Source organism: Peromyscus eremicus, chromosome 5 (genome assembly GCF_949786415.1).
Source record: "Peromyscus eremicus chromosome 5, PerEre_H2_v1, whole genome shotgun sequence".
Lineage (NCBI taxonomy): Eukaryota > Metazoa > Chordata > Mammalia > Rodentia > Cricetidae > Peromyscus > Peromyscus eremicus.
This window is the reverse complement of record NC_081420.1, coordinates 35,224,551-35,245,747: the sequence shown is the minus strand read 5'-3', so window position 1 is coordinate 35,245,747 and position 21,197 is coordinate 35,224,551. Positions and strand designations below refer to the sequence as shown.

Genomic DNA, 21,197 nt, shown 5'->3' with positions numbered 1-21,197 from the left:
TGTTGGAGAGAAATTGAGAGCCATTTCTTGCTTGTGTTCTAACACACTTCTGATTACTAAAAAATTTCACAGTACTTACAGACAATGCAAATACATACTACCTGTATTCTCAGTTAGTATACTTCTTAAAGTCCTATAAAGATGGCTTGGCATTCAAAATGAAACTGCCAAATTTATGCTTTTTGATAGACTTTAGGGACTGTGTAACAGTCACATTACTTTTTGATTCTAACAATTTTACATATATAACAATATTCTCGGAGTCTGAAGTAAGTTGTATAATGTATTAGTTAGGTGCTTAACTTCTGTTGTTTCTGAAATATTTTGATTTTGTATGAAATCACCGAAAGAAATTTATACCAATTGACAAAGACTTTAGAACTTCCAAGTAGTTTTTATTTTTAAAGAAGAGAGGGGAAAATTCAAAGAGATTTTGCATTATTGTCTTATCAAGGGGCATCTCAGAAGTAGATGGTATAAATTTGCTGTTAGCAGTTGTTTTCATGGATGATTTGGTACTTGAGGACCTCGAGAAAAGTGTTTATTCTGTGGGAATCTTTGAGCAGGCAGCGGAACAAGTTGTAAAAGGTAAAACAGCGAACATCTTCATTGCTTGACTGCAAGGCTGTCAGCCCAGACCAAGCAAGGTAGCTCTCATTAGCTTTTTCTCCAATCTGAACATAATCATCAAAGGGATAGTCATCCAAGTATTAATTATATTTTAGATGCTTATTCATTCTAAATATAGATTTGTGAAAGTACTTATATTATCAAGATTATAAAATAGACACAGATTTTCATGGATATACTTCACTGAACCCCTAATGAATACATTTTCTGGCACATGTGAAATTACTAATAAAATGTTTCTTTCAGGAGTTGTTAGATGGACAGCCAGCAAGTGACTATGCTGTGGGATGTTCTATATGGCAAATGTGTTGCTGATTGGTCAATAAATAAAACACTGATTGGCCATTGGCTAGGCAGGAAGTGTAGGCGGGACAAGGAGGAGAGTAAAGCTGGGAAGTGGAAGGCTGAGTCAGAGAGACACTGCCAGCTGCCAAGATGACAAACAGCATGTGAAGATGCCGGTAAGCCATGAGCCATGTGGCAAGGTATAGATTAATGGAAATGGATTAATATAAGCTGTAAGAACAGTTAGCAAGAAGCCTGCCACGGCCATACAGTTTGTAACCAATATAAGTCTCTGTGTTTACTTGGTCGGGTTTGAGCGGCTGTGGGACTGGCAGGTGAGAGAGATTTGTCCTGACTGTGGGCCAGGCAGGAAAACTCTAGCTACATGGCTACTTAATTTTTGACACAGGTGACAAAGGGGTAATAGAAGAACTAATTTAATTTTTATTATTGAACAAACTGTGTGCCATCACCGTAGACTCAGTCTTTTTTTTTTTTTTCTACCTCACGGAATTTGACATTAAACCAATTTCCCTTCTGATTTTCAACCTAATTAGTTCTCCAAATAATGTGTGTCCAATAGAGCCCAGAACAAATAAGAACTGCTCTGTATGGTCCAAGAGGCAATATTCAAGGGATGACTATGCTAGATATGCTAAGGTAGTTAGGTATCTGTCTTTTTACCCAGGAAAGATACTACAAAGTGAGAAAAATCTGGTTTCTTCTGATACCCCTGGGTAAGAGACTCTGAGTAAAGCATACTTGAGAGTGTAGCGTTGCTAGTATCCCTTTTAACTGTAAGGCTATAACAGATATGAATGCCTACATTTTCTGTTTTCAAGATTTTTCTTGTTTTATTTTTGAGATAATATAATTACACCATTTCTCCCTTCCTTTCCTCCTTCCAAATCCTCTCATATACTATTCCTTGTTATTTTTTAAATTCATGGACTCTTCCTTAATTATCGTTACACGCACATACCTATGTGTACTTACCTATGTATTCCTACATATAACCTGATCAGTCTGTGTAATGTTACTCATATTATGTTTTTAGGGCTTACTGTTTGGTGTTGGAAAACCAACTGATGGACTTTTCCTTGGCAAAGCCTATTTCTCCCACTCTCAACATTCCTTACTTGCCTGAAGTTCTTTGTGTAGGAGTGAGGCCTCACAGACCTTCCCCTGAAGCCCTGACCACTTTGATATGTCTATTGGGGTTGCCCTTGTTCATCTCATGTTTAGGAAGTCATGTTGGTGAACCTCTATGGATGAAGATTCTGACATTCCTAGGAGACACATTCTTACACAAACTCCCTGATCCTATGATTCTTAAATCTTTCCTCCTCATCTTCTTCCATGTTCTTTGAGCCTTAGATGTGTGAATATTTTGCAGATGTATTCATTGGAATTGGACTTCACAACTCTTCATTTTGACTGGTTGTGGTTTTCTGTAAGTCTATATGAACTACATTGCTTTTTAATTTTTTTGCAAAGTAAAACATTTTAAAAATATATTAGTCATTACAAAGAACACCTTATGTAATTATGAAGAAAACAAAGAACAGCCAGCAGATTGCTTACCTCGCTGAGTATTATTTTAATTCCCTCCGTGAGGTCTTCAAATTTTGCCTTCATCTGTCTGGTTTTATAGAGAATAGAATAAGGATCTCCCTGCATGATAGATATTTCATTCACAAGATGATGCAGAGGGTCGGCCCAGGAATACAGTAGATTGTATACCAATTGCAGTAGTACTTCTGGCTAAGTAACCATAATTTAACAATAGTGTTAGAATAAATGAATTGTAATAAATTTCTGTAGCTACTCATATTATTTTATAAATGATATATTTGTATATGTGAAATATGTAGCCATTGACATTTGTTATGAAATTTTGTTGAAGATTACACTCAGAACTGTCAGCAGAGTGCTCTATGAAGTTTCTAGCAAAATAATCCCTCTCAATAAATGAGTTTTGTTGCTCAAACTCCCACTGTTAATGTTTCCTTTATTTTTCTTCATTTATATCATAAATGTTTAAATGAGAATTGAAGATGTACATTAAGTATAATATGTAGGATGGATTGTACTGTGTGGATGTGTAGGGATATATAGTAATGTTTGACTCCACCCTGAGATCAGTTATGGCAAGAAATTGTATATAAGAGATGCTGACAATTGTAAATTGGAGCTGATGTAATATATTGACTTATCATCATACAGAAAGGATGATTTTTAACCTGAGGAATAAAGTACAGTGTTCATTGGACTCTTTTCTCAGATGGTTTCCAGTTACAAAGTAAAAGTAGAACAACCAGTTAGGAATTAACACTTAGTAAAAGAAAAAGGAGCAGAACCAGGAACTACTTAACAGTGAGAAAAGAACAGGTCAGTATCCGCTGTGCTGCCAATTTGGGGTTCATCAGTAACTGTGAGAAATACAACTGTTGTATTGTATTTTGCCTTCATTACGTTAACGAATATTCAACCATGAATGTTAATGTCAATTGAAACTTTCCTACAGACTAATAAGTACAAGTCCAAGGGTTCACAGTGGTAAAAGGATCTTCTCCATGTAAAATTATGGATCATCTAAAATACCACTTAGCATATTTCACTTATAATTTATTAACCATGCTGTATGATTTCTTTATTGCTCATATGATAATCATTGCAGTGCCTTTGATCATCTCCACTATGTGTAGAAATGTTATATTGCTTCAGTTGTTCTGGTAAAGAAATACAAAAGAGTTAAACACTTACATTGCTTTTTAGAACTTGCTCCTTGTTTACTGGAGTTTCAAAAAAATCAGTGGGGCAGATGTCAGGGACCCTATCATTATACCTCTTGCCGTGGGCATACTGGTTATCCTGGAAATGATGAAATATTAAATAAGTTAGAGATTAAAAATTACATGAATGAGCCATTGGCCAAATTCTGTTGCATTTGATAGATATTTAATTTAAACGCAACAGAAGATAATTGACACCTAGTAATGTAAACCTAGCCAACTATTTGTGAATGGAAATGTCATAGAACCTACTACTGCTAGTTCCTAAAAACATATTCTGTAATTATATTCTAAATAAATATCCTTCTACCCACAGATAAGATTAATCTCACCCCTCACCAAAGAAGGTTCTTCTTGAAATAGATGGAGACCATTACAGAGATATACAACTGGTCAAAATGCAGAGAATGAATGACTTTGAGGTTCCCAACCCCAACTAATATATCTTTAATGCAATTCTTAAACCTAAACTCAGAGAAACTCTCAAAGGGGGAGTGGGGTAGAAAGCTTGTAAAAGTCAAAGTCTCGGGAAATGTGCTGATAGATAGCTCCCCTTAGACATGACAGGTAAAGTGAACCCACGAATTTTCAACAATATGACTGACTAAACAAGACCAGCATAGTAATAATACTGGTTGACTTGTTAATGTAAATAGGAGAAATTCCACATAGTTCTATCCTTAGATGAAGAGCTACAGGGGTTTCATGGCTGCTGAGAGAGGGCAAATCAATTCATTCCTGGGATGAATGACCAACAGGTTGTCTAACACTAGGTAGTCAGCCAAATATGCAAAGGAAAATATGAACATATACATGCATACACATACATACATACATACATACATACATATATATATATATATATATACATGTATATTTGACAGCAATAATATGAAGGAAGGACATAGCCCTATCTCTACACCAGAACTCCTTGTTACAAACACATGAATTTGAATGGTTGAAAAATAATTTAATGTGTCGGGCGGTGGTGGTGCATGCCTTTAATCTCAGCACTCAGGAGGCAGAGCCAGGCGGATCTCTGTGAGTTCGAGGCCAGCCTGAGATCCAGGACAGACACCAAAACTACACAGAGAAAGCTCGTCTCGAAAAAACGAAAAAAAAAAAATGATTTAATGCATTTGCAGATTTATAAAGAAAAAAACTGAAAACTTCTCCTAGTGATAACTTACGTCTGTGTAGTCTAATGTTTGCAGCGCCATGGAAAGCAATCCTCCTTTATTGGTTATCTCTATTACCCAAAGTAATGAACACCAGTGGAAGCCAAACTGCTAAACCAGGGGTTCTCAGTCTGTGAGTCTCAACCCCTTCATGGGTCACATATCAGATATCCTGCAGATCAGATAGTAAAATTGCAATTCATAATAGTAGCAAAATTACAGTTGTGAAGGAGCAATGCAATGATTTTATGGTTTGGGGTCAGCACCACATGAGGAACTGTATTAAAGTGTTGAAGCATTAGGAAGGTTGAGAACTACTGCACTAAATAAAGGAATAAAAAAAATCACACCTTTTTCTTAGCCATACATTTCATATGTCACAGGTGTAAATTAAAGTTCAAAATAGAGAAAAATATTATTTCATGTGAGGAAATATCTGACATTTCTTGAGAATATCCTTTTCTCCTGTTAAAGAGTTTAGTAACTGCTGATTTCTTCTCCCTGTGATGGTATATTGATTGAAATTTGGGTCATTATGCTTCCAACTTTAGTCTATATACTACATCCCAACTAGTAGCATGAAGACCCATTTTTGAAAGAAGCCATGAGTCAGAGAGGTACTTACAAATTCAGTAAATATTTCTCCAGCTTGGATATTGATCATCTTAGACATAAAGGTGGCCAATTTAACTAGTCTCTCTACGGACTTCTGGGTATCCAGATCCCTCTTGACACAGGTAGGTGCAGAGGCTGCATTCTCCCACAAGAGCAGGTTGGACACTAGGAACAGGAGTAGTGTCCTTGCTAAACGAGAAGAAAAGCCACTCTGAGATTTCTTTCTCTGAGGTTGTCAACAATCACCCTGTCAATGGAAGCGTTACCTCAGTGGCATCTTTTACACAGTTTGGTAGTTTTAGATGTGCCGAGTAATAAACGTCTTCCACTGTGCAAATTTAGGTAAGTAAATACATTTGCACAGATTTCTATTTTGAAATGTGACTAAGATAATGAATTTTTAGTGTTATTTACAGACATGTTTCTGTTTTTTTTCCTAACATTTGGAGCTTAACATAAATCAAGTCAGGATGATCTAATTATATTTTTCTGATCATTTAAGGTCTTGCAGATTTCTCTTCATTTTGAGTAATAAGACAATTAAAAATTTGTTTCTCATAGTTCAGTGTCTAATACTAGCATATTTGACCCTAATCTGACAAAGGCAACATGCATAGGTTTGCTTTATCTTCATTATTCGTGAAAAATACATTATTTTCCTTTTTATTAACATTGAGGATGAAGAGAATGTTGTCATAAACACGATGCCACTGCCTAATATCATTAACTCAACTCCAAAATGTCATGTATTTCTTTGCAAAATATTTCAGACATTTTCCTCTCAGTTTGATGTTTACAATTAGCCTGTAAATAGGCTTGGCAACATAGTTATAACGAAAAGATAAATAATAAATAAACTGTATTTGTAGCTAGTGTGATTTTTTTTAGTAGTCCCATTATTAGAAATTTTACAAGGCAACACACACACACTGAGGACTTTGCATCTTTTCTAAGGCTTTGTGTTGCCAAGGGTTGTCATTATTACACATAAAGACCTACACATTGTCCTTGGTGACATGTTACTCGCTCCAGGAATTTGATTTTATCTATTTTCTCTGCTCTGTAGAACAGATGCCTTTAAATGTTTTTGCAATGATCAGTGTTGGTTTCGTCAATTTCCTTTACATGTGTCCTTTACATGAAGAACCACGGAACTGTAACACATCAATAGTTTAGAACAGGGTGATACACCATGCACTTACCAAATTAAAAGGCAATCTATTTTGATGGACAAAAGTCTGAGACAAATTATGTTATAAAATGTGACTCTTATGACTATATATTTCAATAGAAACTTTGTTAATAGTAGTGGTAATATCCAACACAACCTTAGAAAATTGATAGGGGGAATTCACAGGAAACATCTACACCCAAATGCTTAAAATGTCTAAATATATCAAAAAGTTGTATAAAATACAGATAACAATCAATTTTATATACAAAGTAAAGATATTGTCAAAAAATTCATATTACCATATATTTTCAAAATACACATGCTTTCCTAAATTTATTTTAAGAGTGATATATATATATATACATTAAAATATGTATATGTACATTCTACCCATTCATCAACTGAAGAATTTTCACAGTCTAAGAAGAAAGGAAGAAGACTCATATTTTGTTTTTTTACTTCATAAAATCAAGTTCATAGTTGTTACCAATTCATTTTTCTTGACATTATATAAAAAACAAAAGTAAGTTAGCATTAGTGTGAGGTTTTACAACATTATTTTACTTGAACCTAATTGTCAAGGTTCTTTAGTACCCACATGTGCTATGCTTGCCTACATTCCTCTCCCGAAGTAACAATTTGGTTACACTCATTCAAGGCAAAGAACTCACAGTCAAGACTCTGGAATCAGACTATGTCACTCTCTTCTTTCCTAAGATATTATTAATTTGACTGATAGAATCTACTGCTCTCATTTCATCTTAATCTGCAATTTTTACTTTTTGAGATGAATCATTTCCTGTTTCAGATATATCTTTTTCATGTAATATTCTAACAAACCTCTGGTTTCTAACCCTTAGACACAGGTAATGCCCCCCCCCCATTTGTACATCGTATCAGTTAAGACAAGAAAAAATGTCTCGGTTGTTTGTCTCAAACTGTTTAGGGCGCACCCAGGCAGGGGGATCGGGATCTGTCCCTGGTGCATGGGTAGGCTTCTGGGAATCCAGTGCCTGTGGTGTACAGCCTTGTGCAGCCTTGGTGCAGTGGGAAGGAGCTTGGACCTACCTAGGCTCAGTGTGCCAGGCTCTGCTGACTCCCTATGGGAGACCTTGATTTGGGGGATGTGGGGAATGTGGGGTGGCTTGGGAGAGAGGGCCAGGGGGGTGGGAGGAGGGAGGAGGGGTATCTGTGGGTGGTATATGGAGTGAGCAGAAAATTTCTTAATAAAGAAAAATGAAAAAAAGAAAAAAAAATGTCTCTAGACATAGCTACATATCTCTACGCTAAGATGACTTCCTTATGAAACCCACTAATCCCAGAATGTATTTTCTTTCTAGAGCAATGACCACAAAGTGTATCTAAAGTCTATGTGGCTTTGCTTCTCCTGGCTTGGTATGAACAAATGACTAATTATCCCAAATAGGGCAACAATTATAGCAATAAATAAACTGCCCAATAACATAATGTTTAAGCATCTATAGAGGAACTCAAATGAGGAGTTACTTACAAGAAAATGTTTGAGTCAAAGAGAATGACATCTCTGAGAAGTCACACCAAAGCTTGTCTGCCAACTCAGGAAATCTGCACCACTGTAGTCCTTCCTTCTGTTAGTTTTCCACCTCCTATATAGCAGAGCAGATTATGCTAGAAGGCAGAAGGAAGTAACACCTGAAATCCAAATCAGGATCCCATGACCTTTCTCTGTTAGGGTCAGGGAGAGCAACCTAGTATTCGTGACCACAGACATAAGTGCATCTCCAGTGTTTATCTTATTTCCAGGTTGTTACTAGTGTCCAAGATATGTTGTACATAGACTCAGCAATCTCTGGTTCATAAATAATGATGGGGTTTTTATACTCAAATGGAAATAGCTATCACCCAGACTTACATTATTTTCTTCAGGTTCTTGTATATTCCTATTACTTCATCTGCAATATTTCCTAAACCACCCAGACATAGCAATAGTATTTATTCTGAACAGTTTATGCCTTGCAAGTCTTTATTAATATTCGGGGAATACTGTACAGAGTTTTACTTGGTAGACAGATAAAGGGTTTAAACACAGTTTAGAAGGCAACTGGTAGGCAACTGGTAGAAACATCCCATCTATTGAACCAAACAACTGCAGAGGTCATCTTATTGGACTATTACCTCCTTAGACACAAACTTTTAAGCTGGATAATAGAAAACATGGGTTCTATGATGCTGAGATGGTCTTAAATCCAATGACAATGTGTTTTGATGACATTATAACAGTTCTACCACTATGGCCCAGTGGTTACATCTTACTTGGCTGAGTGTTCCATTATCATTTTATTGTGCATATCTCACATTGACATTTTTTTCTAGTAACTAGTACGGTTCATGTGGCATGATGAAGGTTGCTTAGTCCTATGGAAATGTCCACTCATTTTCAGCCTAATTTCTTCATAACATGCAGGATGAATATTTAATATCAGCAATAAGTTCTTACCATTTAGTTCTGGCATGCATCAAATTCACTGACAATGCCACTATGGTTTTGATTCCAAGGAGTCTACCCCATTCAGTAACTCAATGGAAGTTAACCAGTCTGTTCTCGAGATTTTTCAACACCCTAATGGGCATCAGTGATATCTGTTTCTACCATGAATTTTTCCTTCTTGCACATTCTCAACTGGTATGAATATGATTCTTTTATATTGTTTTCCAAATACATATGACATTAGGTATTACCATTGTGAATGACTTCCCTATAGATGGTCAGCAGAGCATTTGAAGTTCCACTGCATATGTTGGTATTGGAATTAAGCATGTAAGGCAGTGGTTCTCAACCTGCAGATTATGATACTTTTGGGGGTTTAATGACCCTTTCACAGGGGTTCCATATCCTGCCTGTCAGATATGTGATTCATAACAGTAGCAAAGTTATGGTTATGAAGTAGCAACAAAAATAGTTTCATGGCTGGGGGTTACCACAACATGAGGAACTGTATTAAAGGGTTGCAGCATTAGGAAGGTTGAGAACCACTGATCTAAGGAATCTGTAAAAAAAAAAAAAAAAAAAAACAAACAAAAAACAAAATGAATGGCTCTAACAAATATGAACAGGACTCATCATTTCCCTTTTGTGTGTAAGGAATGATTTGGGTTACAATAAAATAAGGGAAGGTACTAACATATTTAGTTCTCAGTAAGACACTATTTATAGTTAACATGCATTATTAAATTAACTAACCTGGGCTCTTAGGGGCTCACAGAGATTGAAACGACAACCAAGGAATCTGCATGGGACTGACCTAGGCACTGTGCATGTATATTGAAGTTGTATAGTTTGGTCCTCTTGTGAGACTCCTAACAGATGTAACAAAGGCTGTCTCCAACACTTTTACTGGCTTTCAGGAACCTACTCCTCATACTGGGTCACCTCATACTGGTTGTTAATACTCCTCATGATGGGTCTTAATACATGAGGAGGTGCTCAGTCTTACTGCAACTTGATATGCCATATTTTGTTAATATTCATGGGAGACCTGCCCTTTCCTAAATAGAAACAGAAGAAGAGTAGATTAGGGGGTGGGAATAGAAAGGGTAGGAGGCTTGGAAGGAGAGGAGGGGGAGTAAACTGTGGCCAAGGGTTTAAATAAATAAGTTTATAAAAAATATGTAGTAGCTTAACCTTATGTAGAATATCCCATGACATTGTTATCCATAGTCTATATTAGAAGCTTACCACAGAACTTGGAAGCATGGTACAGGTGGCACTGGGTTTGCAGGCATGGAAATACAAGACTATAGGGCTTGTTGACGCTTGCTTCAAAATTCTAGAATGTAAATGACGGAGAGCAACACGTGGTAGGGTCATAGTCCCTTTGAGGTGCCTCTGAAAGGCCATTGTGAAGGAAAACCCTAAGAAGTAGGACAATACCAAGCATATCAGAGATCTGAGGCTCCTGGATTGTCTGCTCGCGAAAATATCAAGCATGGAATAGATCCAGCTGTGACAGAATTCATGTGCATAACAAACATAAGGGATGGTAGGGCAAGGCTAACTACCAAAACCTTTCTGAGCTCAGTTGCTTTTGTTAGATGTCCAAATGCCACTGGCTTTCAGTCTTGGTTTGGTCCTACCATTCCTTGATACAGCCCCCAATACTCCCCTTTGGAGGAGGAGTGTTACTTCTTACCCATGTACATGGGAAGCCTATATCTTGTTTCATTTTGGGATTTTTGTTTTGTTTGGTTTTGTTTTTATTATTTCACAGGCCCTCACTGTTGACCAAGTCTCAGAAGAGATTTTGGATTTTGAACAGTCAGGACTACTAGAGAGTATTGGGACTCTTAGAGGAGTGTTGAATACTTTGAGAGTGAGTGGTGAGATATGATGCCTAAAAAGTTCTATGAATGAGTATCAAATTGACAAGAGTTGATTGATTGTTGATCTAACAGTGCCCGTAATCAGATAATGTAATCCTAGGAGATAGCCAGTTTGAAAGACATAGATTGGGATAACTGAGGTGGGAAAATGTACTCTAGATGTAAGTGGCAACATTCCTTGAGTTGGGATCCAGATCTGACTGAAAAGGCAACAGCAAGGTTAGCACCAGCATTCATCTCTTGCCACTTTCTGACTGTTTGAGGAAATGAAAGCAGCTGCTCAATCTGTCCCATCATGGGAAACTGTGTCTCATTCCAATGCAATACAAAGCTAACTCTTGCTTCTGCAAACTACTTTTGCCAGCTATTTTCTAATATCAGTGATAAAAGTAATTACATATAACTGTAATGCCCTGTGACACATTGGCCGTCCTACCCTGACAGCATGTCCACTAAGGCTACCTTGATGGCTGGATGACAGCTGCTTTGACAGGCCAAGGGTAAGTGGGAAACAAGCCAAGTCTCATCTAAACCACTCTTTCACCTCAGGTTGTTTTCTGTATCTGGCTCCAGGCTGGCTGTAGTTATTGAACTTTTATCAGCCATGTTTGTTTCCTGATTTCACCCAGGGCAGGATGAACAAGATACATACCCAAAGGCTTCCCCATCCCACAAACACATTAGCTCAACTTACATTTGCCACACTGAGGTGATGCTCTGCACTCTGGTCACTTCGTGCTCCACAGAAAGACACCCACCCTGAGCACAGTCCCTTTCATAAGAAAAGGCCACTGTATAAATGTCTGTGGTAGAGGTGACTGGACACGGCTATACGAGCTTAGTCCTTTTCTAGTACATGTTTTTATTTTTTTGTCTCCTTATTCACGGTCTGCTTTTGCTCTCCTTGCTGCATTGAAGAAATCCTGTGAATTCATATTCACTTACCTGTAAGATTTAACAATGCACAATATTGGTGGTTAACGAATGTATAACGTAACAGTGGGTCTTGAGTTAATCTGTTTGACCCTTACCTTCAAGCATCACTGACTATTGCTCAAAGACCTGCCTGAAGTGATTTCTACCCATCTAGATGTTCTTCATCCACAGCAACCTGTCAAAAGCTGCATCCTGTCTTCTCAGAGAACTATCTGATAAGCATTACTTCTTGAAGTCCATAAGCATCACATCTGACTCCTTTTCAATCTTTAATATCAATTATGCTTCAATATTCAAGCCCTCCCTCCAGATGTCTTGTAACATTTTTATTGCTGTGACTTGTTTTCCCATTTTCCCATTCTAGCTATATTGCTTTGGCATTTTATAAGCCCGATTCAATGTGAGTCATCATTACTCAGTTCTACCAAATGCCTTCCTGTTCCTATAGGGGTATGGTCCTGACAGGAGAAAGAATATTCATATCATAACAGTTGGTAATTTGTGTATTCTTAAAACATTTGCATTAGTTCATTGGTAGTTTCAAGTTTTGAACAATCTGTTTTAATCATACTCACCACCCTAGACACCACCTTCCCTATCCACCTAATACATGTCCTTAAAAAAGAAAAGAGTAGGTCAATTCGGACTGTCTCTCAACCATTGCCAGCAGTCTGTTGTGGGGGTATCTTTGTGGATTTCTGTGGGCCTCTCTAGCACTTTGTTTCTTCCTATTCTCATGTGGTCTTCATTTACCATGGTCTCCTATTCCTTGTTCTCCCTCTCTGTTGTTGATCCAGCTGGGATCTCCCACTCACCCAAGCTCTCTTTCCCTCGACCCTCGCCCTTCACTACCCCCACTCATGTCCAGGCTGTTCATGTAGATCTCATTCCATTTCTCTGTCATTGGGCGATCCCTGTGTCTTTCTTGGGGTCCTGTTTTCCAGGTAGCCTGCCTGGTGATGTGAGTAGCAGTCCAGTCATCCTTGTTCCACATCTAGTATCCTGTTATGAGTGAGTACATACCATGTTTGTCTTTCTGAGTCTGGGATACCTCACTCAGGATGATTTTTTCTAGGTCCATCAATTTGTCTGCAAACCTCATGATGTCATTGTTTTTCTCTGCTGAGTAGTATGTGAGGTTGAACTGTTGACCTTGTGTACATCCTAATTCACAAATGAGTCTGTCAGATATGCTAAGCCTATAGGCTGAAGATGATGCCCCAGCACTGCTGAGAAACCTCAGGTGACTGTCCAGGCAGCTGGCTGTTTCTGTCAACTCACAAATTTTTTGGAAGTTGCTTGCATGCACTTTCTGTTTTTATTTTTGTTAGCTAATATTATTTCCTTCTTGGGTCTCTGAGGGAGTTGAAGATTAGTTAGGTATAGTTGAAGTTTAGTTAGTTATAGTTGAAGATTAATTAGGATAGAAAGTGAATTAGATACATTTTGGACTTAACAAAATAGGATAGATAATGAAATTATTTTCTCTGAATTTGTCAAATACAAATGGACTAGACATTGTTTAGACATTTATTACTTGTATATATTGTATATAGTCATTGTACTTTTGTATATAGTTTTTCTTTTGTTAGTTATAACCTTTTTTCTTTTTTTCCTTTTTATTAAAATAGAAAGGGAGAAAAATAAATGTACAGATATGAAAAATAAAAAAAAATAAAAAAATAAAAAAAAAACAAATGGCTGAGAAGTACAGGGTCTACTAATGAGGGATCTCAAGCGACGGCTAGTGGCCTTCCTATATGATCCTCTTATGAGGGAAGAATAGTAGTTAACAAGCCAATTTTTAGAGGTCACTGGAAAGTTGTTATACCTGTTCTGATGAAGATGACAGCTGTATGCTGAAAGTAAAGCATTCTACGTCATATGCTAAGGGCTTTGCATATGATCTCATTTCACTTTCTCAATAACTTGAGATTTCCCACATGTGAGGGACATGGGAGATTAGAAAGACATAGTGTTTTGCCGAAGGTCACACAGCCATTAAAGTCAGAGATTAAATGTCAGTTTGTCAGATTAGAATTTTTATGTATAATTTTTCTAATGTATGAAATACTTTTTAATATTTATTATGTTTTTATTTAAGACTATTTTTAAATTTAAATACATTTTGATCATATTCTTCTTCTCATTCCATTCTTTTTTTTCATTTTGTCTCTATATAATTCTTATGTACTTTAATGTTTGGATTAAATATTAATATACAGTGAAATAAAAGGCCTACAAAATAAAAAAAAAGAGTTTTGAACTATAAAAAAAAGAAAAAAAAGAAAAGAGATTTAAAAAACAGAAAAACAAAACCCTTCAAGAGTAATTTCTGCTACCTAAAGTATTCATGATATTCATGGATATGTAGTTTGCCACTGGAGCACAATCTCCTTACCAGGAGCTACAGTAAGAGAAAAGTGACCAATTAGCAATTAGTCTGCAGCTAGGGATGTAATTTTATGCCTAACTCCTCTCCCTATACTAGGACTTGGTCTAGCTTGGTCTTGCACATGCCTTCTGCATTCTGACACAATTAATGGGAGTTCACTTTGAAGCTCAGCCTCCCTTCTGTCTTCAGAAGATGTTTCCTTACAGTCATCCATCAGCTCTGGTTCCTACACTTGTTTTGTACCCCATCCCTTGTTCAATGATCCCTGAGCCTTAGGTTGTATCTTTATTATATATCCCTTCCAGACTGATCATTTTCTGTCTCTTTTTCTCTGCTCCTTGACCAGTTGTAGGATACTGTGTTAATTACCATCTCCTGCAAATAGAAGCTTCTTAGATGGTGATTGAGAGATACATTAAACTAGGGTTATAAGATAAGTCACCAGGAGTAAGTTTAACACTCTGCCAATTTACCAATATGAAAGTAGCAGGTTTACCACTAGGGACTGTGTCCTGTGTAGTTATAAGTTCTTGCTCTGATAATGGCACCAGATACAGGTTTCATCTAGTGGAGTGGGACTTAAACCATTCAGGAAATAGGAACGCCAATGATATGTTTGCTACTATTGCATCAATGGGCATTTCGGTCTTTGCTACAGCTCGCAAGTTCACAGCTGTGTATAAATGATTACTTTCTTGCTCTGATAACTTCCCTACTGCCTTCCAACACCAGGGAAGCTAGCCAGTAGAGATGAAGCTTCCAGTTTTCTACCAGCTTGTTTTTGCCATGTTCTATGGCACAGACATGTGTTGTGCTCAGTAATAGCCTTATTATTAAGTTCTAGTAGTTAGCCAAGATTAGTGGTTGATCATGTTATTGTAATAGAATTTTCCAAACTTTAATAACTTTTTTTTGCAAAGAACCAGCCATAAATTTCACCATTTTCCATTTTCTATTCTTATTTTCATTGATTGCTACTATTGAGTTTGTTATTTCCTTGTTTCTCTTTTTTCTTACTTTCTTATGAAGGGGTTTTAAACTTTTCCCCTTATTTATGCTATATGCTATTATTTCATTACATCTGGGGATGCATACTGCTAATTTTGAAATAATACATTTTACATTTTACTGGCTTTATCCCCCTTTTTTATCCTTCTTTTTATATTTTGCTCATTGTCAAGGATGTTTTTAGAAGAGGACTGTTTAAGCATTTATGCTTAGGTATACTTTTGTTGTATTTTGTTTATAGAATTTTGCTTCCCTTTCATGACAATGAGAACACCGTCTTTATGTGATTTCATTATGTCCTACATAGACACTTATGATGAACATATTGTTTATTGTTAAGGTTTTCCACGTGTGCTGGGATAGAACATGTCCTTCTACTCACTTCTCAATTTTCTGTTCCAATCACATTCAGTTCAGAGTGTCCATGGCATTGCACAACTACCAAAACTTAATATTTTTCTATTATTTTCTCCAAGTGAAGATGATGTTGTGAAACTAGTCAGATGATCCATTAGTTAATATTTTCAGTGCTTAAATTATTATTCCCTGTATCTTTTATTACCTCTCATGAATTTAATGTATACATTGAAGATAATTGGGCACATACCACCTATGGTACAGTTCATGAACAGCTTCTCTAAACACAGGTTTAATTCCAACTACTGTTTAGACCATTGCTTCTGGCACAGGCCTGAAATCCCAGAATATGAATGGTAGAGGCAGAATCTTTTTTTTTAATTAAGAAATTTTTTATCCATTTTACATACCAATCATAGATCCCCCTCTTCCTTCCTCCCACTCCTCCAGTCTTCCCTCACCCATCCATTCCCCATTCCCTCCTATAAGAAGGTAAGGCCTCCCATGGGGAGTCAGCAGAGCCTGGTCTATTTGGTAGAGGCAGGTCAAAGCCCCTCCCACCCGCCTCAAGGCTGTGAGAGGTGTCCCACTACAGTAGTGGGGTCCAAAAAGACAGCTCATGCACCAGGGATGGATCTTGATCCTACTGTTAGGGGGCCCCTAAAGCAAATTAAGCTATACAACTGTCTTGCTTATGCAGAGGGCCTAGTCCAGTCCCATGGAGGCTCCACAAGAGTTAGTCTAAATTTCATGAGTTCTCATTAGCTTGGTTTGGTTGTCTCTGTAGGTTTCTCCACCATGATATTGATGCCCCTTGCTCATAGAATCCTTCTTCCCTCTCTTCCTCTAGACTCCTGGAGCTCAGCCTGGTGTTTGGCTGTGGATCTCTGCATCTGCTTCCATCAGTTACTGGAAAAAGGCTCTATGATGACAGTTAGGGTATTCACTGATCTAATTACTGGAGTAAGCCAGTTCAGGCACCCTTCCCACTATTGCTAGTAGTCCAAGCTGGGATCATCCTTGTGGATTCCTGGGAACTTCCCTAGCACCTGGTTTCTCCTTATCCCCATGATCAACTTATTTGTACCTTTTTAGAGAGTGAACTCCCAGATAGCCTGCCTAAGGAGACTGTGTCTTCCCAGCACTCGGGAGGTAGAGCCAGGCGGATCATTGTGAGTTCGAGGCCAGCCTGGTCTACAGAGATCCAGGACAGGCACCAAAACTACACAGAGAAATCTTGTCTTGAACCCCCCCCAAAAAAAAATGTGTTTAGGATGGTCTTATTTTGGGTTTGTGCTTTTCACATTAAGTAATATGACCCTGTCTTTTTCTTTTATCTGTAATAATTGTATATGAGTGCCTGTGTATGTGATGAACCTGTATGCATATGTATTACTTTATGTGTATGAATGTGTGTACTTATGCAGGTGGTTGTCACACATCAATTTTCACATTCATGAGGTGCCCCAAATATTGATTTTGAGTGTCTTACTCAATAACTTTTCATCTTATTGACAGACAGGGGTCATTGATATTCCAGGAACTAACCAATTTTGTGAGCGTGAAAGACTGCAAAGGCTAAAGATCCTCTTAATTTTTCTTCTCCTTTGCTCAGTTTAAGGACCTATGACTTCATGTCAGTATTGTGCCTGGGTCCATAGATATGACCCAGATCTTTATGATTCTGTGCAAGCATTTTACCTATTGAACCAGCTTTCTAATAATTTTCTTTGTGATATATTTAATAAAATGCCGATATTGCTTTTTTCTTCTACATGTACAGTTTACCAGTATTGTTTGTTGGTAAGAACAGTTTTTCTATTGGAAATTTGGTATATGTGTTGAAAATTCAGTGGCTCTGTGTGCATGAGTTTCTGTCTGAGTCATTTATATAATTTCATAATCTTTTTACCTATATTTGTACTAGTGCCATGAATGATTTTTTTCTGATTGTTGCTATGACTCTCTCCTATTAGTTATCAATTACAAATAAATTCCCTCTCTATGCCATGATATTCTGTAACTTGAGCTCACAAAGGTCTTATACATGCTGTCATAACTTCTGAAGTTCATTTCTGTAACCACTACATTGTATCAGAAAACAATGATCATTGTAGTCATCCATTTCCTTTGGTTTTCACAATCTTTCTATTCTTTCTTCTGCAATGATGCCTGAGTTTCTGGAGGAAGAAGTTTGGTTTAGGTGTTTATTTTAGTGCTGAATATGCCACAGGACCTTGTTCTTTGCACTTTAACTAGTTAAGGGACTCAGCAGTAAATACCATCTACTGCAAAAAGAAGCTTCTTTGATGATCCTTGAGAGATGTATTCTTCTGTGGGTAGAATAAGTCATTAGAAGTCACTTTAATGCTATGTCCATTTAGCAGTGTGATAATAGTAAATTCTCACCCAGGGCCTATATCTGTCTATCCATAGCATCTTGGCTAAGTAATTATGCTAGGCATGGGTCACTTTTTGTGATTTGGCCCTTAGATCCAGTTGAAAATTGGTTGGTTGTGGATTTCCCAATGGAATTCAATATAGAAACACCACCATTTTTTGTAATTTGTATTTTGGTAATAAAAAAGTTGCCAGTTTTTTTTTTTTAAATGATGATAATGTATTTTGTTAATATTTGAAAAAAATGTATAAGCTGTGGGAGTATGAGTTAGTCTTGGGGGTCAGTTAAGTGTAGAATAATGTCATCTGCAAATAGGAAACTTTGACTTCTGTCTTTCATATTTTTATTTCTTTGTGTATCTTTCCATTCCTTATTGCTATAGGAAGACATCAAACACCAAGTAGAATAAACTTAGAGTGAGTGGATGCTCTTGTTTTCTTACTGATTTTAGAGAAAGTGGTTTTACTTTTCTGTAACTTGTTTCCTTTATCTGACTACCCTAGTACATTTACTGATTTACATATATTCAACAAGGACTGAAGTGACCCTAAGCAGATAATAGTCAATGATCTTTCTGATCTGTCATTCAAGTTTGTTTAAAAGAATTTTATTTAAATATTAGCTTATGTTTGTCTTCAAGGAAATTGTTCTACAATTTTCCTTGTGTTGCATGCTTGTCCACTCTCACTGTTATGGTAATAATGTTTTAAAATAATGGGTTCCTTAGCATTCCCCCACTTTTCACTTATATAATTTAAATGTTAAAGAAAGTAAGTGATTTATAACTTGTTATTACTTGGAAGTAAATTCAGGGATATAAAAATATTAAGTGCACCTATATTGTAAAGAAATTGCATTGCAGTTGTGCAGTGTAGTGTCTCTCTATTATTTTTAATATGTTTTAACAGAAAAGAAATAGTATCACTTTCCCTTCTCCCTTTCTCCCCTCAAGCCCCACCCAGATATAGTCCTTTGAATTATTTCAATGCCCCCAGTCTTAACTTGGTATCATCTTTTTCTTTTATTATCATAGTTATGGGCATATGTGTGTTCATGCACACACACATGCCTATTCTTATCTAGAGTGTTCCATCAAATACAAAACAAGCTTTTTAGTCTAGAGGACTTTCATCTTCCACGGGGTTTTCCTTGCTGTTCTGCAGGCACCCTCCTTCCTTACTCATCGTCACCCATCAGTCTGATCTGAGTAGAAAGGTAGCCACATTGGCACTTCAGACATCTTCAATGGTCTCATGAGTTGGGATATAGATTTTCCACTTATGTATGTTGTTTAATTTCAAATTCTCATCTGCTACATTAATTGTAGATGGTTTTTAGTATTTCAGAGTTTGCAAACGTTAGCATGACATAATGAAAAATTTTAAAGAATGGTTCTGATTATTAAAGGTCCATATCTACCATCTGCATATAAGTGTGATTTGATATTAACATTAAGCACCTAAGAATATTTTTAAATAGTTAAATAAAACTATAATAAAAAAGAATGCATTTTTGTTCAGGTCTTGTTTAGGCAGCAGTGCTGAGGAGACTTTGTAAGTACAGCTTCTCTGACACTTCTAAGAGATGAAACCTGACAGTAACCTTTCTGTTTCTCTGGCTCATAGAACTTTTCTTTTCCCTATTCTCCATTGATTCCTGAGTATTAGGTTCAGCAGCCTGAGAGGGATTAGAACTAAAAAAAGGGGGAGGGGGAGAAGAATACATTTGAAGGAATAATATTTCAGTTTTTATCTGCATGGGAAATAATGAATTTGGACTATAATTGTTACATGTAAACAGAATTATAGCTGAATTCCATGCCTGAATTCCATTCCTCCAATACTTATGTCTATACAAGTATAATACAGTTTACCTTTTTTACTGGAAGATAGATACTAAGTTTGGGTGAGTGTCCTTGTGAGACACATATTATATAACAGAGCAGGAGAATACCACCTTTGAACATAAAACTAATAACAACTTAAGAGTTCATGCAAAATGAGAGACTTTGGGTATAAATATGTTCACCCAGATCTGGGAGTTCCTACATACAGATAAGGGTTGTAAACAGGATGTGGCCACAGGGCAAGCCTGGAACAACCAGACGCAGGAACCAGGTGAAATGACAAAGTTCTAAGGATAATAATGGGCCCACTTACCTTCATTAAGGACAAGCAATAGCAGCTATCAATACAAAGACAGCTGAATAGTAGTAAAGGATGCTCCTCAAGGTGATGAAGACTAATGACTCATGGGTAATGACATTTGTCCATGTTTACTTTCATATCTTTGATAAATCTGATAATATGTTTGTTGTAGAATAGTTTGTTGTGAGATATACTGCAAATGGACACATTTTATCATGGTAAGGAAACTGACAAAGCTGGTCTCAGTGATTTTCCACAATCAGGAAGCAGAGATATATAATGCTTTTGATCTACTTTCTTCATCCTGTATGTTTGGTCTGAGACACAGCCCACAAAATGGTTGATCCCATGTGCAATGTCAGTCTTCTCTCCTAATACAGCCAGTTACAGAATCCCCCACACAGACACACACAGAGCTATTTCTTCTAGATAATTCTAGATGATATCAAATAGCCAATCTTTACTAACCATCATAAATCTAATCCTTCTCATATGATGTGTTGGTTTGAATGAATAATTTCCCTCATAATGCTTCAGTATCTGAATGGTTGTCAGCTTGTGGTGTAGCTTTGCTGAAGAGTGGATCCCTAGGGGTGGACACTGAGACTTAAAGAAGCTTTGCCTACTTCCATTTTTCCCTATATCATGTTTTCTATTATTGTTTTAAACTCACAGATTTCTGTTCCTGCTGCCATACTCCCTACTTGTTGGCATGCCTCCATTCTGTAAACATGGAGTCTTATTCATCTGGAACCATAAGATAAAATGTATCTCCCCTTCCTTATGTTGCCTTTGGTCATGATATTTTACCACAACAACTGAACAGTGACTCATAGAATGGTAGCTGCAGTTTTCTCCGGTCCCGCCCAGGCCCACAGCCACTCTGACCCAAGAAAACACAGAGGCTTATATTAATT

The 21,197-nt window shown here is 37.0% G+C and overlaps 1 protein-coding gene across 1 annotated transcript in view; it reads right to left on the bottom strand.

The window, feature by feature from the left end:
- Positions 1-488: 488 nt before the first annotated feature.
- LOC131910842 (prolactin-2B1-like) overlaps positions 489-21,197 on the bottom strand; it is an 81,934-nt gene continuing 61,225 nt past the window's right edge. The window contains exons 2-5 of the mRNA XM_059262723.1: positions 5,514-5,729; positions 3,682-3,789; positions 2,500-2,679; positions 489-674 (exon numbers count right to left, since the gene is read on the bottom strand). Coding sequence (XP_059118706.1) covers positions 489-674; positions 2,500-2,679; positions 3,682-3,789; positions 5,514-5,729 — 690 coding nt within the window. The remainder of the gene's footprint in view (positions 675-2,499; positions 2,680-3,681; positions 3,790-5,513; positions 5,730-21,197) is intronic.